This window comes from Gossypium hirsutum, chromosome D01, assembly GCF_007990345.1.
Source record: "Gossypium hirsutum isolate 1008001.06 chromosome D01, Gossypium_hirsutum_v2.1, whole genome shotgun sequence".
Lineage (NCBI taxonomy): Eukaryota > Viridiplantae > Streptophyta > Magnoliopsida > Malvales > Malvaceae > Gossypium > Gossypium hirsutum.
Genome location: NC_053437.1, coordinates 15,598,132 through 15,614,252, shown reverse-complemented (window position 1 = coordinate 15,614,252; position 16,121 = coordinate 15,598,132). Strand labels below are relative to the sequence as shown.

At 31.2% G+C, this 16,121-nt stretch overlaps 1 protein-coding gene across 3 annotated transcripts; it reads left to right on the top strand.

Moving 5' to 3' along the window:
* Positions 1-13,627: 13,627 nt before the first annotated feature.
* Positions 13,628-15,628, top strand: LOC107921828 (chromodomain-helicase-DNA-binding protein 3). 3 transcript variants are annotated; one of them, XM_016851670.2, is made up of 4 exons: positions 13,636-13,809; positions 13,898-13,995; positions 14,759-14,850; positions 15,422-15,628. In XM_016851670.2, the coding sequence occupies exons 1-4, from the start codon at positions 13,784-13,786 to the stop codon at positions 15,518-15,520; spliced, it is 315 nt and encodes a 104-aa protein (XP_016707159.1). In that variant the 5' UTR covers positions 13,636-13,783; the 3' UTR covers positions 15,521-15,628. The 3 variants fall into 3 exon arrangements, with proteins under 3 accessions (XP_016707157.1, XP_016707159.1, XP_016707158.1); XM_016851669.2 differs by having other exon boundaries at positions 13,640-13,809; positions 14,759-14,846; XM_016851668.2 differs by lacking the exon at positions 14,759-14,850 and having other exon boundaries at positions 13,628-13,809.
* Positions 15,629-16,121: the final 493 nt, after the last annotated feature.

Here is a 16,121-nt window from a genome sequence, read left to right as displayed (position 1 = left end):
AAATGTCTCCTAACTTATCTTTGTACTTAGTCCAACTCAACACACAAAGAAGATGTCAATCCAACTCGCCACCTCAAAAGAATTAATTGAAATTGGAGATCATGTGAGAAAGCTATATGCAATTATAACTAAAATTGGATGTTTTGTTTATAGTTAAAATTGGAGATCAAATGTTGATCTGAAACCAAGCAACCATGAATGGAAACAAAATCCTCGAAAAAGTTTTCAATAACATGGGCCATTGACTCGTTTATAAACAAGTAGGAACCGATAATGTTAATTAGGACGAATATTGACCCCTTAATTATAAAGAATCAAGAAGCAAATCAAAATTCACAACATTTCACCTTTGGAATTGCTAAATTCATCAAAGGCGAAGTTGATCAAATCCTCTCAAATGGATTTTAATCCAAATTCAAAGTTGTTCAAAGTTACAAAACAGGCCACATGCCTATTTAAAAGAAAAATATGGGTTCAAGCCTAACTTAATAAAACATAAGTAAACTAAAGATTTTTAATTAAAAATAATAATATAATTGAAATATTGGTCTCACTAAAGCAAACATCTTATTCTAATGTACTGATAATTTGTAACACCCCTAACCCGTATCCGTCGCCGGAATGAGTTACGAGGCATTACCGGACAATACACATCTTTCATACATTTCACTAATCACCTTATAAAATTTGAATATTACATTATAATCATGCATCTATTACCATCTAATATAGCATATATCAAAACACATTGATTAATAGTATAAGCGGCAAAGATGATAGAAAACATGGTCTATTAAATAGCATTACTCATTGTATATATTAATACCTCAAAACATAATTACCAATTTCCTTAACTTGCTTGCAAAAATAATAATACTAAATAAAAACATTACATGTCATTAAATAATAAATCAAACACATCACCATAATATCATACTATTTGACCGAATATAAGCATGTACTCAAATTACTCATTATCAATAATTAACATATGTTACTATTCATTTGGTAATTTTCCCAAAGCTTGAGCCAAATGCAAGTGTATTTAATATTTATGCTTTAACAATGTCCACTATCAACTTAACTCAAACATTTAACAAGCCAAAGCATTTTAAAGAACCAAACCCATTTATCAAACATAATTTGCCTTTCTCATTAACTCATCACAAATGTACATATAAGCATAATACAAAACAACCATGTTGATTAACACTTTAACTAGCCAAAATCGAATCCATACATGATAATATTACCTATCATGAACTATAAAACAAAGGTCATATACAAGACTAATTCAATGATTTCATATTCGACTATTACATAATTAAACATATAACCAAAATTTTTATCAATTCCTTCTATTAAATTTTTAAATTCAAATACTACATTTCAATTAATTTATATTTTATTTAACCATGCTAAACACGAACCAACTAACAAACCATTTATCAAACTCATAAGTACCTATGCCGAATCACAACTAGCTCATAACCACCACACATAAATTATTTATCCAAATCATTTATTACAACACATTTATTTATTACCTTATATTCACTTATGTCATTTAATACTCTTATCAAAATGAACATCAACTAAGTCAACAAAATAAATCTTAAGGATTTCCAAAACATATCATACACATATCATTAATATAGACCATGACCGAATAATTCAAAGTCATTGACAATTACATTAAACACTTCAAGCATGCTTACCAATACTAAACTATCATAACTTAAACATTATAATCCACACATCAAAATAATAAGCCATTTTCGCATGGCATATTATATACACAACATTCAAACATAAATCCAAAATGTAGTATTGCCTATACATGTCATAGCTTCGAAATTTAACTTTTTATAGTACCGATAAGCAAACGATAGTGTGATAGACTTCGCTTAAGATCCCCAATCCCGTAACTAGCTTCCAAAATCTATAATACATAGGCAAACCATATACACACAGTAAGCTACCATAGCTTAGTAAATCATAAGCAAATAAACACTTCAATAACATAAACAAATTTAATTAACCAAACCAATTTATACTATTTTAATCACATTTAAATTCAAGCTTATAGTTTCATAACTCACATATTTCATTCATATGTAAACTTTAACTTGTCCAATATACCTATATACTTTATCAATTTATGATCAAATTCTCAAAGTCATACTATCATATATATATATCTGAATATACAAATGCCTTCATTTACCTATACTCATTAATCAAGCTTAATCTCACATATTTATACATATCATAAGGCCGAATATACTTCTCATAAACACATACATTTTCAATAGTATCATGAATATTTTTTATCACATATTAATAAAACAAATTTACATTATTACCAATTAGGTAAACCACTATCACATACCTGATCATATTTTAGCTCGTTTAACATATTTGATCACAACTTATCATTTCCCATTGAATCATTCGAAATTAAATAGAGTGCTTGAATAATCACATTTATTGTACAATGCCAATGTCCCACACGTGGTCTTACATGTATTCACGTAGTGATGCCACTGTCCTACACTAGGTCTTATTTGCAATTACAAACCGATTGCCACTGTCCCACATAGGGTCACAGGGTCTTACTCGAAAACACTTATCGAAATTCCTTTGGTTCGTACAGGACTTTCATACGTCGTATTTCAGTTGAATCAAACTTATACATATTGTTTCCATATACATATACATTCGGCTATTTCATATTTATATGCACATAAATTCAATTCAACATTTCAGATTCACAAATATTTAAAGTTAACAACATTTATGTGCTTATAGACTTACCTCGAACGAAGACAAACGAACCGGGACTACTATTCAACAACTTTAGATTTCTCCCGATCCAATTCCGTTTTCCCCTTTTCTTTTAAATTAGTAACATTTAAACTTATTTAATCACATATTCAATTAAATTCATCCAAAAACACATATATAGGCAAATTACACTTTTCCCCTAACATTTCATATTTTCACAAATTAGTCCCTATTTCACAAAATACAAAATAAACAAAATTTCATCACACCATACTTGGCCGAATATTCATTAAGCTTATATAAGTCCTCACATTTCATTTATTTCACATTTTAGTCCCTCAATTTATTATTTTCACAATTTAACCTAAATTACTCAAATTCGCCAAAAATTCAAATACAAAACATATTAATCTAACAACATATATTTATTTATTTTCTATCATCAAACACAAGATTCATCAAGCTTTCAACAATTGCAAAACAAAAAATAATTATCAAATTCAAAAATTGAAACATGGGCTTGCTAGTTTACATAACAACGATCTCAAAAATGTAAAAATCATCAAAAACTGAGCTAATTACATACCTTAATTGAACTTAGATAAGGCCGAACCTAATAACTCTCTTTTCTTTTCTTTTTCTTTCAACATTCGGCTAAGATGAACACAATTGCATGGCTATTTTATGTTTGTTTTTATTTAATTACATATTATTATACTTTTTACCATTTTAACCTTATTAACATAATATAAAATTCACCTAACCTTGTCCAGTATTGTCCGCCACTAATATAAATGGTATAATTGACATGCAAGTGCCCCGCATTTTCATTTAATAGCCATTAAACACCTTTAACAATTAGAAATCCATTTTTACATTTTATGCGATTTAATTCTTTTATTTAATCGGGCATCCAAACGATGAAATTTTTAAACAAAAATTTAACAGACATAAATTCACACAGTAAAAACCCCAAAAATAATTTTAAAATATTTTTCTGACTTAGATTCGTGGTCCCGAAACCACCGTTGCGAATAGGGTCAAAATCGGGATGTTACATAATTAAAATGTCGGATCGCTATAGTGGAGATCTGTAACACTCCTCACCCGACCTAATCATCGAGTCCGAGCTACAAGATGCAATATTCGTTGTCGGAGCAAATACAGTTAATTACACAGTAAAGCAATCATTCAAACATACAATTATATGTTAAACACATTTACATTATGATACACAAGCAAATCTGAGTCTTAATTAAGCTCACGAAAGCTTTTTTGTTGACCCAAGCACGAAATATGACCAAATTGCAAAGTTTCAAAATCTCAAGACCGATGTCGTGATGTCACTTCTTCCACATCGTGACGTAGCCAAACAATTTATCACATCGTGACCTCAAGCCACTCGATATTACAACGCAACTCACTGTCGATCCATATTACAATGAGGAAGATTGCTCGTCAGGACGTCGACTCTATTTTTGGTAAAATTTGAGCCATTTGGTATTTATTTCAAAATTACCATATAACCTTCACATTTTGAGCTTAATTGGCTAGTTTTCCTACATTCAAACATTCCCTACACATGCCGGAACAAGTACACATAACCACATTCACCCTCACATCACTTTATAACATCTAAACAACCTTTAGACATATCATTCCTTTATCAAGATATACATATTAAACCATTAGCCAAATATCATCTTTATTACTATAAATTCATATCAACAATACATTTCAATTTTCATAAACATAGATCAAACCATTTGCCAAAAGCATACCATCTCAATAAGCATTACCATTATTCATAGTTATGCATAAAATTTCAAGCTATGTCATCATTCAAGATTAAAAAATACATAACACCTATATACATGCCAAAAAATCAAGTTCTAAAACAATTGAAAAACTACCAAACAAATAATGAGATAGTGTGAGCTTCTCGGTGATCCGCTTGACACGTTCCGCAAGTTGGCAATCTATAAGGAAAAGGAAGGCAATAGAGTAAGCATATTGAGCATTTAGTAAGTCAATATAAAATTTACTTAACTTACCTTGACAATTTAAATAAGTAAATATTTAACACCTAACAATCAATTTGGCATCCTTTAGCCTATGTTAAGATAACTATCAAACAACATCATGTATATACATCATAAATCAATTAGTTCATAACTTTGCATATCATGATCATTAAAAAGAAATCATATTCAAATAGGCAACATATATATAGTTCAATTCATATTCAATCCATTCCAATAATTCCATTTCCATTAAGTTACATTTTCTCCCGAAAGAACCTTAGTAAATCGAACTTGGATACATGAGACTATATTGCTCACACAAGCTGACATTGCTCACACAAGTTGATATTTATAAATTTGCTCACACAAGTTGACATCGTATTGAGGTTACCAGTCTAGGCTAAACCAATGATACATATAGATTGAGAATCCGTAACAAATGCTAGATCTCATATAACCATGTAAATCCCTAATTGTTTTCATATTTGACCCTAACAATATGCCACACATATCCTAACCATTTCCTAAGTTCACACGGGCATTGTTACTGTAATCATATCATTTTAATCCCTATAACAACATATACATGTTATACCAATCTTATAAACATTTCATTTCCATTTTGGTACCTTGTACATACTCATAAATATCATATTTTTCATACTTTGAAATTTTGTCCAATTGATGCCAAAAATCACCAAATCACATTTATCCAAACTAATAAGCAAAATAAATACAATTCAATCATAACATGAAATAAAATAGAAAGTTTCATATGAACTTACCTGGAAAAACAAAAAACGAACAAGTATTTAAGGACTAATCAATAATTTTGCCTTTTCCTTATTATCTTCTGTTAGGTTCAATTCTCGATCTATACAATAATTTGGTTCAATTTATCAAGTCCAAACATTTTATAACATCCTATTATATGTATGAATCAGTTCAACATCATTTTCCAAATGCCCTTAAAGTTTTGCATTTTATTTAATTTATTCCGTAAAACCGAAATTGCTATAACTTTCAATTTTGAGCTTCAATTTTGAAATCGATTTCAATCACATCCTTCTATGACCCTCTATTATCTATTATTATAGAAATTTTATATAAAATTCAAAATTTATACATGTTAGACCCTTTGAACAAAACTAACAATTAAAGTTTATAATCTAGTCCTTTTTCACTTCTAAGCTTAAAATATATCAATTTAACACCAATTTCTTTAAAAATTCATCAATGGAAACTTTCACAAACTTTAAAATTTTTGAAAATTGGTACATGGGCTAACTAAATCAAGCTCTCATTACCTCAAAAACATAACAATTACAAGAAAATGACTTAATTGAACATACCAATTCGTTGCCAAAATTTTGAAAACTTTAAACCCTATTTTATTATTTTAGAATTAGTTAAGATGAATAGAAGAAAATGTCATTTGTTTTTCTTTAGTTTTTGTTTATATACTTTAATTATAACTTAATTAACCATAATTAATTAATTTAAACTATAATTAATTAATCTTAATCAAGATTAACCAAATTATTGAATTTTCACTAACATCCACCACCATTTGAAGCAATTAAAATGGTTCAATTGCTCATGTATTCCTTCAGTCATTTAAAAACCTATAATGATTAACTTTTACAATTTAGTCAATGTACCTTAATTAACTATCAATTCAACAAAATTTATGGACCAAACTTTAATATTTACAAACTCAGACTACAGAAATGGGGTTCCCAAACTGTTATTTTCGACACCATTGAAAATCGGGTTGTTACAACTCTCCCTTCCTTACGAAATTTTGTCCTCAAAATTTACCTGAGAAAAGATGTGAGTATTGAGATCTCATTGTTTCTTCTGGATCCATGTAGCTTCTTATGTACCATGTCTATATCACATCACTTTCACTAAAGTCACTCGTTTGTTTCTTAACTTTTTTACTTCCCATGCTACAATCTTTACTGGTTCTTCACTATACGTCAAATCTGGTTGTAATTCTATTCATCAGGAGATATCATGTAAGAATGATAGATTTTATATCGACGTAATAGTGACACATGAAAAATGCTGTGAATATTTTCAAGTTTCAGAGGCTGAGCTAATCAATAGGCTATTGAACCAATCTTTTCAAGAATCTTATATGGTTCTATAAATCTCAAGTTGAGCTTTCTTTTTCTACCGAAATGCAGAACTTTCTTCCAAAGTGAAACTTTCAAAAATACATTATCACCGATTTGAAATTCATTGTCTTTTCTTTTTAAATCAGCAGAATATTTCTATTGATCTAAGGCACCTTTCAAACAATCTCGTATAACTCAAACTTTTCCTTTGGTTTCACGAATTAAATCTGTCCCTGCCAGCTTTCTTTTTCCCAACTCTTACCATCATAGAGGAGTTCTGTATTTACGTTTGTATAATGTTTCGTATGGTGCAATTTTGATACTCGATTGATAGCTGTTGTTATTATACGCAAACTCAACTAACAATAGAAATTTCTCCCAACTAACTTCACATTAAATGACACATCACAACATGTCTTCAAGTATTTGAATAACCCATTCTGGTTGTCTGCCAATTTGAGGATGGAATGTTGTACTGAAATTTAGTTTCGTGCCCAGACCTTCGTGTAATTTACCTTAAAATCTGGAGGAAAATCTGAGATCTCGATATGATATGACAGAAAATGGTATGTCATGTAATGCCATAATCTTGGAAATGTACATCTCAACTAATTTCTCAAGTGAATAATCAATTCCCATAGGAACGAAGTGTGTTGATTTAGTCAATTTGTCAACTATTACCCATATCGCATCTTTCTTTTTTGGTGGCAAAGGCACCTAATACGAAACTCATAGTAAATAATCCTCATTTCCATTTCAGAATCATTAGAGCTGTAACAAGCTTGATAGAGCTTGATATTCGGCTATATCTTGCTGGCATACCAGACACTTTTTCACATAATCAGTGATCTCTCCTTTCATTCTTAGCCACTAGTATACCTATTTCAAGTCAGTATACATTTTATTACTGCCTAAATGTATCGTTTACGCGCTATTGTGAGCCTTGTGTAAAATGTCTCATCTAAACTCTGAATCTTTCAATACATATAAACGATTGTGAATATAGAAATTCTCATTATCATCAACATTGAACTTAGAAGTTTGATCATTTTCAACAAGTTTCTGTTTCATTTGCAACTCAAGATCATCATTCTACAATACCTTGATTCTTTGAGGAAAATACTTTTAGCTCTCAACTCGGCTAAAATAGAACCATCACACTTTAGAGTTAAATGAGTATTTATTGCTTTCAAAACAAACAAAGATTTCGGACTTAGGGTGTCAGCTACCACATTAGCTTTACTTGGATGATAGTCGATAATCAGATCATGATATTTTAGTAATTCAAGCCATCTACGTTGTCTCATATTCAAATTTTTTTGTGTTAATAAGTATTTTAGGCTTTTATGATTTGTGAAGATATGACATTTCTCCTCGAATAAATAATGTTTCCAAATCTTTAGGGCAAAAACTACTACAACCAATTCTAGATCATGCATAGGGTAATTCTTCTCGTGTGGCTTAGGCTAACGACAAGCATAGACAATTACTTTTCCCTCTTGCATCAATACACAACCTAGACCATTAAGTGAAACATCACTGAGAACAACAAATTCCTTTCCAGATTCATATTGAGTCAAAATCGGAGCTTCTGTTAACATTGCTTCCAATGATTCGAAACTCTATTGGCATTTATCTGACCAAATAAAGTTGACATTCTTCTGTAGCAATTTTGTTAACGACAAAGCTATCATCAAGAAGCCTTTTACAAACCATCGATAATATTCATCAAGTCCCAAAAAAATTTGCACCTCTATGACTTTTTTTTGGAGGTTTCCAGATCACAATCACTGAGATTTTATTTAGATCAACTCGTATACCTTTAGCCAATATTAGGTGACACAAAGATCCCACTTCTCGTAGCTAGAACTCACATTTGTGGAATTTTGAAAACAATTATTTTTCTTGCAAGGTTTGTAGTAAAATTCTCAGATGCTAATCATGATCATTTTCATTTTTCGAGTAGATCAATAGATCATCTATGAAAACAGCAACAAATCTATCCAGATATAAATTAAAAATTATGTTCATCAGATCCATAAAAGTAGATGGGGAGTTGGTTAGTCCAAATGACATTACTAGAAACTCATAGTGTTAGATGTTGATGATGATCATTTTCATTTTTTGAGTAGATCAATATATCATCTATGAACACAACAAATTCATACAAATACAAATGAAAATTTATGTTCATTAGATCCATAAAAGCAGATGGGGCATTGGTTAGCCCAAACGACATTACTAGAAACTCGTAGTGCCTGTGTCAATTTTGAAAAGTAATTTTTGACACATTTGGCTCTTTGACTCTAAGTTGATAAAACCTTATTAGAGATCAATTTTCAAAAACATGGTAGCTCCTTTCAACTGATCAAATAAATCATTGATATAAGGAAATGAATACTTGTTCTTTATATTCAATTTATTCAGCTACCGATAGTCGATACACAATCTCATATTTTCGTATTTCTTTCTCACAAATAACACTAGCTCACCTTAAGGTGACAAGCTCAGTCAAATAAATCCCCAGTCGAACAATTCTTGCAACTAAGCCTTCAATTCTTTCAATTCCATAATAGTCGTTCTATACGGTGCTATAGAGATAAGAGTAGTTCCCAGTGCTACTTCAATAACAAATTCAACCTTTCTCTTAGGCAGTAACCTTAGAAATTCTTCAAGAAACACATCAATGATTTCTTTAACTATCGAAACGTGTTCTACTTTGATTCTGACACTTTAATATCTAAAATGTAGGCTAGATACGCTTCAGAACCTTTTCTAATTAGTTCTCGAACAGATATTGTTGAAATAATATTGGCTGAACAATCAGATCTGTTTGCCACAACATTTATCAATTAACCATCCTAACATCTTAGTAATATTTTTTCTATCTACAATTGACTAAAGAATCATGCAGAGTTAACTGATCTATCATAGTTTGATATGGCAAGTTAGGCTTTCCCAGTATACTTAAGGAGCTTATTCTCAAGCAAAGTAGTGTCTTTTCTACGATTTTTTGTAATTTTTAGATTTTAGGTTAATAAGTTTAAGTGCCTTATTTTTACTCATTTTGAGACTCAAATTGGCCAATAGTGTAATTGGGGGCCTTAACACATGGTTGAGTGATGTAGGGAAGTGTTGGATGTTAAAATTGAGCGAGAACGTCACCAAAGGAGAGGGTATTGCGATATCCAAACCTTGGAATCACAATACCTCCAACAGAGTTGAGATTGGATGCCACCATTCATTGGTATCACGATATCCACTTTGGGTATCGTGACCCACAAGTTTAAAATTATTTGAGGTATCGCGATATCTTCTTCTTTAGTATTGTGATACCAATATCATGAGGGACAAAATTGGATAAAAAGAGTAGCCTTTGCCCACTCGAAGAGCCCGTTAAAAGGTATTTTGGGTACACAAATTGGGCCATAATAAATGTTATATCAGCCAAAATTTGGCTAAAAGAAAAGAGGAAGTCACATTACCTTATTTTAGGCTTAGTTTTTCTTAGGTTTTCTTATTTTCATTTCTTTAGTTGTAGATTTTACATTTCCCTACAACTTTTCTTCTTGTTTTAGTTGTTCTTAAAGTTAGTTATCACTAAAGCTTAGATTTATTTGTACTTTTAACCCATGTACCTTGGTTGTAAGACATTTTTAGATTTAGTTTAATGCATTTCAGTTTCTTTTACTTTGATTTTGTTAAAGTTTGTTCCTTTTATGCTTCTTGCTTTTGATTTTCTTGTTAAGTGCTTCTTTTTGCCTGTCCTTTTAGTTTTCTTGCATAAAAATCCCAACTTTTATATATTTTTCTCAAGCTTTACTTTAATGGTTTCTTTCATTTTCATTTTTATGGTTGTTAGTTTTATTTCCAGCATCAGTAGCTAAACTTTGAAGAGGGTTGGTTGATAGAGATGTGGTGAGCTTACTTTTGGATGAATGACTAAATTGTAACAAATTGGAATAAATTGAATGAACTTAAGGACTTAAGATTGATGACCCTAAGGAAATATTTTGGCAAGTGATACCAAGAGGAGATCTTGTTGGGAACCAATTCATTAGTCCCAGGTTAATCGATGATATCAAGAGATAATCCGAATTAATTTGTCTAACTTAGTAAAATGAAGACTAAGAGGTAAAATATAGCCATTTTGGGAGTTTAAGCGATTCAGAAACCTAATTCAAGGATTAGTGAACCATATTAATGTCAACCAACCACCATTTGTTTTTTAATTATTAGTTTTACAACTTTGCATGTTTTACAATTTAGTCATTTCTAGTTAGATAGTAAATTAGATTAATTTATCTTGATTTCATGATTTTCCGTAATATAATTTTTGCAATTAGTTGGTTAGACTCTTTATTTTACATGTTTATTTAAAAATTGTTCAATCCACGATTCTCTTGGGTTTGATCCTTGGAATACTCCAATATTTCATTGTAACACTACAAGTATTATAACTGAACTGTTACACTTGCAGTAAAGTCGTAATTTTTATATTGTATTTTAATTCCCGAGTGTCAATTTTCTACTCTTTCCCGTTGTTCGCGAGATCGATGGAGATAGGTGGTCATTAACAAGTCCATATCAAGAATAATATCAAACTTGTCAAACGTCAATAACATTAGATTAGCTTGAAACTCGCGGGCTTGAATTCTTAGTGGACAGTCTTTACATATTTTATTAACAATGACACACTGACCTAACGAGTTTGATACTCTAACATCAAATTTAGTCAACTCTACTAACATATTTCTTTTGATTACTAATGTAGTGTAAATATATGAATGTGTTGACCTAGGGTCAATCAAAGCATGTACGGTAACATCGAAGAAAGAAAAAGTACCAGCTATGGCGTTAGGAGCTGTAACCTCTTCTTTGGCTCATTTGGCATAAGCTATGGCAAGTGCACGAGCTTCAAATTTCGTCGTTGTATCTCTAGTTCTGCCTCAATTAGCTCAACCATTACTACCAGTTCCTGGCCTTCCACTCCTCTGCGAGACCAACAGATGAAGTCAATGGTGAAGTTCAAGGAATTCTTGGACAAGTCCGGTAGCACAACGTAGATTTTAAACCATCGAACTTGATTAATTTGTAAATATTATATATTTTGTTTTTTATTTTCTAGAATTAGGAATTTAATTTGTTATTTTATGTTAGAATTAGAAGGAAATAAGTTTTCTATGGTAACAGAGGAGCTAGACATTAGTAGGGTGCATGTACAAACAATCGAAGGCCTTTTACAAGTCTCGAAGAAGCCAAATCGAAGCCATGTCATCCCATAACAATCTCATGGCAAGACAAAACCTTTTTGAACTTGAAAACTCAAGACGTTGTCATCATAGCGCGACATAGAAACTCTATGGCATGGCACACCTTCATTGGAAGCAAGAACAAGGGTAAAATATGTGTCATGTTGCACCATGCCCTCTCTATGGTTTGACGCGATCTTCAGAGATATTCACCAAGTTTTTACAGCAAGTAAAGCCTTAGATGGCTTTTATATGTGGCCATCACCAACTGCTACACCTTTCAAGCCACTCAAACCCAGGTTCTCATGTATTGACAACAATATACATGCCAATCAAGCTAAAATTCAATTGATTTGCTTAGTTCTAGTTTTATTATAACAAGGTTATATTTATTTAAACTAGGTTTTAAAATACTTCTATTTTTATTAAAAGGTTATATTTATTTAAAATAATATTTTTACTAAATTTTAACAAAACTTGGCTATATATTTATTAAAATATATTTTAAAATTATAACAAAATTTGATAGAAATATGATAAACTTTAAAATTTTTATCTAGTTTTAGCGTTTCTCAATTTAAAAATGTAATAACCTCAAAACATACAATATTAATTAATTATTAATGTAACTTTTTAAAAAATATTAACCTAATTTAGCATTAAATAGATAAGTATATATTTTTGGAAAGTTAAATTGATAAAAGAATATATATAATCTCTTAATAAGGTACTAATTAAAAGTAATTTTTGCAAAGATATTACAATCAATCTTTTTTTTTTCCAAATAAGTCCTAATTTCTTTTTCATATATACTAAAGCGTGTTTGGTTCGCCGTATTACCCAATCCATTACGCCCCGATTACGCGCGTATTACATTACGCCCCTAATCTGGCGTTTGGTTCGCTGTATTAGCCATTACGCGCGTATTACATTACGCCCCTAATCCCCAAATTCCCGTGTTTTACAATCCGTTCCCAAATCGTTGTATTAGCCATTACGCCCGGCCTCCCTCCCCATCTCTCTGTTTTACCCTCCCTCCCTACCCGACCCTCTCCTCTTCCGTCCTAATCATTTTCTCCTCCCATTTTCCACTGATTCCGTTGATTAATCTGTCGTCATCGTTTCTTCTCGTCTCGGCATCAAATTTCCCTTCCCCATTTCCTCCCAACACTATCTGCTCCGCACACCAAAACCCTCTCTTTTTTTCTTCAATATATTCACAAAATTGGAAATTCTAGCTTAATCCATTGAAGAAAGAGTGAAGCGTTTTTTCTTTGATTTTTCCATTCTTTTTAACATTTCTATTCTGTGTTTTTTGTCGGTTTTTTAGCCATGGTTCTCGAGGTAAGCTATTCAATTTTAGATTCCTCTTTTGATCTCCTTCTTCTAAATTATCAATTATTTTAGTATTTTTTTCTTCTTTTTTCGTTACTCAAAAGAGTTTTGTTGATTTTTCTTTTTTGGTTTTCAATTTTCAAATCGGTCAATTAGGCTACCATGATATGCATTGATAACTCAGAATGGATGCGAAACGACGATTATTCTCTGTCTCGATTTGAAGCACAAGCAAGAGCTCATAGGCTAGGCCAGAAGAAGGATGTACTTGTTTTACGTTTTGAAACAGTATGTTCCTAATCATTAAGTAGTGTTTTCTGTTGCGTACCATTTTGTTTTACCTTGAATTGTGTTTGATTATATTTTCTTTGATAAGGTTCAAACTGTTGAAGAACAAGTCAGAGCTTCTGCTGAACACAAATTGGCAGTTGCTAATCAGAGTATCACTGTCGGTTTCTTCGATAATAATACAAGGTAAATTGGGTTGTTTGTTGAGCTATAGTTTATTGCATGGAGCACAAGCAGTTTCAAGAGTGTTTTGACTCATGCTCTTAAGTAAATTTCTGTGATTTTATCGACAGTGCTGAAGATTGTAGGGAGTATTTAGGGTCCCTCTTGTGGGAGTGTAAGAAAGAGGAAGTTGCTCCCGTGTAGGATGATGATGCAGTTTATTGGAGAAATTCAATGCATTTACTGGAGAAATTCAATGCATTTACTTTTATTGATCTGTTTATGTTTTTTTTTGTTGAAAAACCAATGATGATGAGTAATGGATGTTTGGTTCTGGAACATCTTGTTTGAAGAAATTGTAATGACAGTTGAAGAGGATGTGAAAGGAGACATTGATGTGATGATTTTGCAATTATATATTTGTCATTGAACCATATTTGACTATGATCTTAAGTTTTGGTGCTAAATCGTCGTTGGTACAACAGTCTAATAGATTTCTACTTCAAATTAGACTGTGTTTCTAGTTTGGATTGTTTGTCACTTTTAGAAGGAAATCTGATTATAAGCATAGAACATATGTGCAGACCTTGAGAGAAAATTGCAAAATTTTACTGCTGTATACTTCCTTGGCCTCAAAGTAGATGGTTAAAATGCTTAAAACCCCCACAGTTTAATCCTTGAAATTGTTGAGTTTACGGTTTTCCTTTGAAATGATTGGAAAGTTAGGCTATCTAAATTTTAGTTCTGACAAAATTCTTTTATTTTTTCTATTAAATACTTCTTTCAGCTCATGGTGACAAATTTGCTGCGAAAAGAATGAGAAGGCTGACCCAAAGGAGAGCTGTTGATTATACTAGTACTGTTGTGCGATATATGCAGGTATTTTTTCATGTTTAGTTGTTTTCATAAGCGTTTTTTTCTATATCTTTCTATAAGTTGTTGCATGGTCAAAATGGTGAATCTGATTAACATGGATGCTTATGTTTTTTCTTAGATGGCTTAAATGTCTCTTTATTATTGTGGTTGTTGGCCTTCTCTTTATCAATACGGGCATTGATTTCTCTATCATAGAAATCAGTTTGCTTTTTTCTTCTGCAGCCTTTTGCTCAAGTTTATTATTCAATGTACTTGGCTACTATATTTTAAAGTTTATAAAGGTCCACTATTATAGCCATAATTGTATCTTTATGATAGCTTAACTTATGGAGTTGTGTTTCAGATTGCTGCTAGAAAATCCATTAATATAGAGGCAAAATGACTTGGTCTTGCTTGCCATTGATGTATGGTGTTAAGATGTTCTTTTTTTGCTTCACGGGAAAAATAAGTTGATGTCTTTTTATGTCATATTTTTCCTAGTTGCTAAGAGTAACTCCTCTTTATCATAGTTGTATGCTTGTTGAATCATATTGAAATGCTAGATACTTAACTGACTGAACTTGTTTGAATGTAGGAACTACAGTTCCATCAAACACCACTACTGCAATTCTTGCTGCTCCCAATTTGTCGAATCCCATGGCTACAGTTGTTGGTGCTGCTTCAAACCCATTAACCTATAATTTGTAGTTGAATTTGAATTATGATCCAAAATGCAACATATCAATGATGAAATACGGCGATGCATCTGCTTGAATTTCTCTGTCTAGTTGGCCTTTTAAGTCCCTTCTAATCTGGTATCCTTGGAAAATTATTTGTTTTGCACTATTGGCATTTTAATATCATATTAGAATAACTAGTTTATAACTTTGGAGTAATGATTCATTGTAATTTTACCCATTTTTATATATTTCTTTAATTTTTTAATTCATCACAAGGTTCATGCCATAGGGGCAAAGCTAAAATCAAAAAATAAAAAAGAACCTCATTGAGGAAGAAAATTCAGAGAATAAGGTAAGAAAACCAAAAAATATAGCAACTGAGAGAATATACAGAGCTATGTTTCTCCGACTCTTCATTTTGCTTGAAGTATCCCTTTTTTATACCCCTGTCAGAGTATTCATTTTTCTTAAAGTATCTGGTTTCAACACCCATGCCCGACGATGAAAGAACCTCTTTGAGAAAGTTATACAATAGATTTATTATATAAATTATTTTAAATTATATAAATTCATATAAGAAAATTTATTATCAATAATTTTATGAAATTATATCTT

Excerpts from the sequence above, each read along its gene's own strand:
- LOC107921828 (XM_016851668.2), top strand. The coding sequence starts at position 13,684 with ATGATATGCATTGATAACTCAGAATGGATGCGAAACGACGATTATTCT. Across the intron at positions 13,810-13,897 it reads TTGTTTTACGTTTTGAAACA|GTTCAAACTGTTGAAGAACA; the intron begins GTATGTTCCTAA and ends TTCTTTGATAAG. Across the intron at positions 13,996-15,421 it reads TTCTTCGATAATAATACAAG|GAACTACAGTTCCATCAAAC; the intron begins GTAAATTGGGTT and ends GTTTGAATGTAG.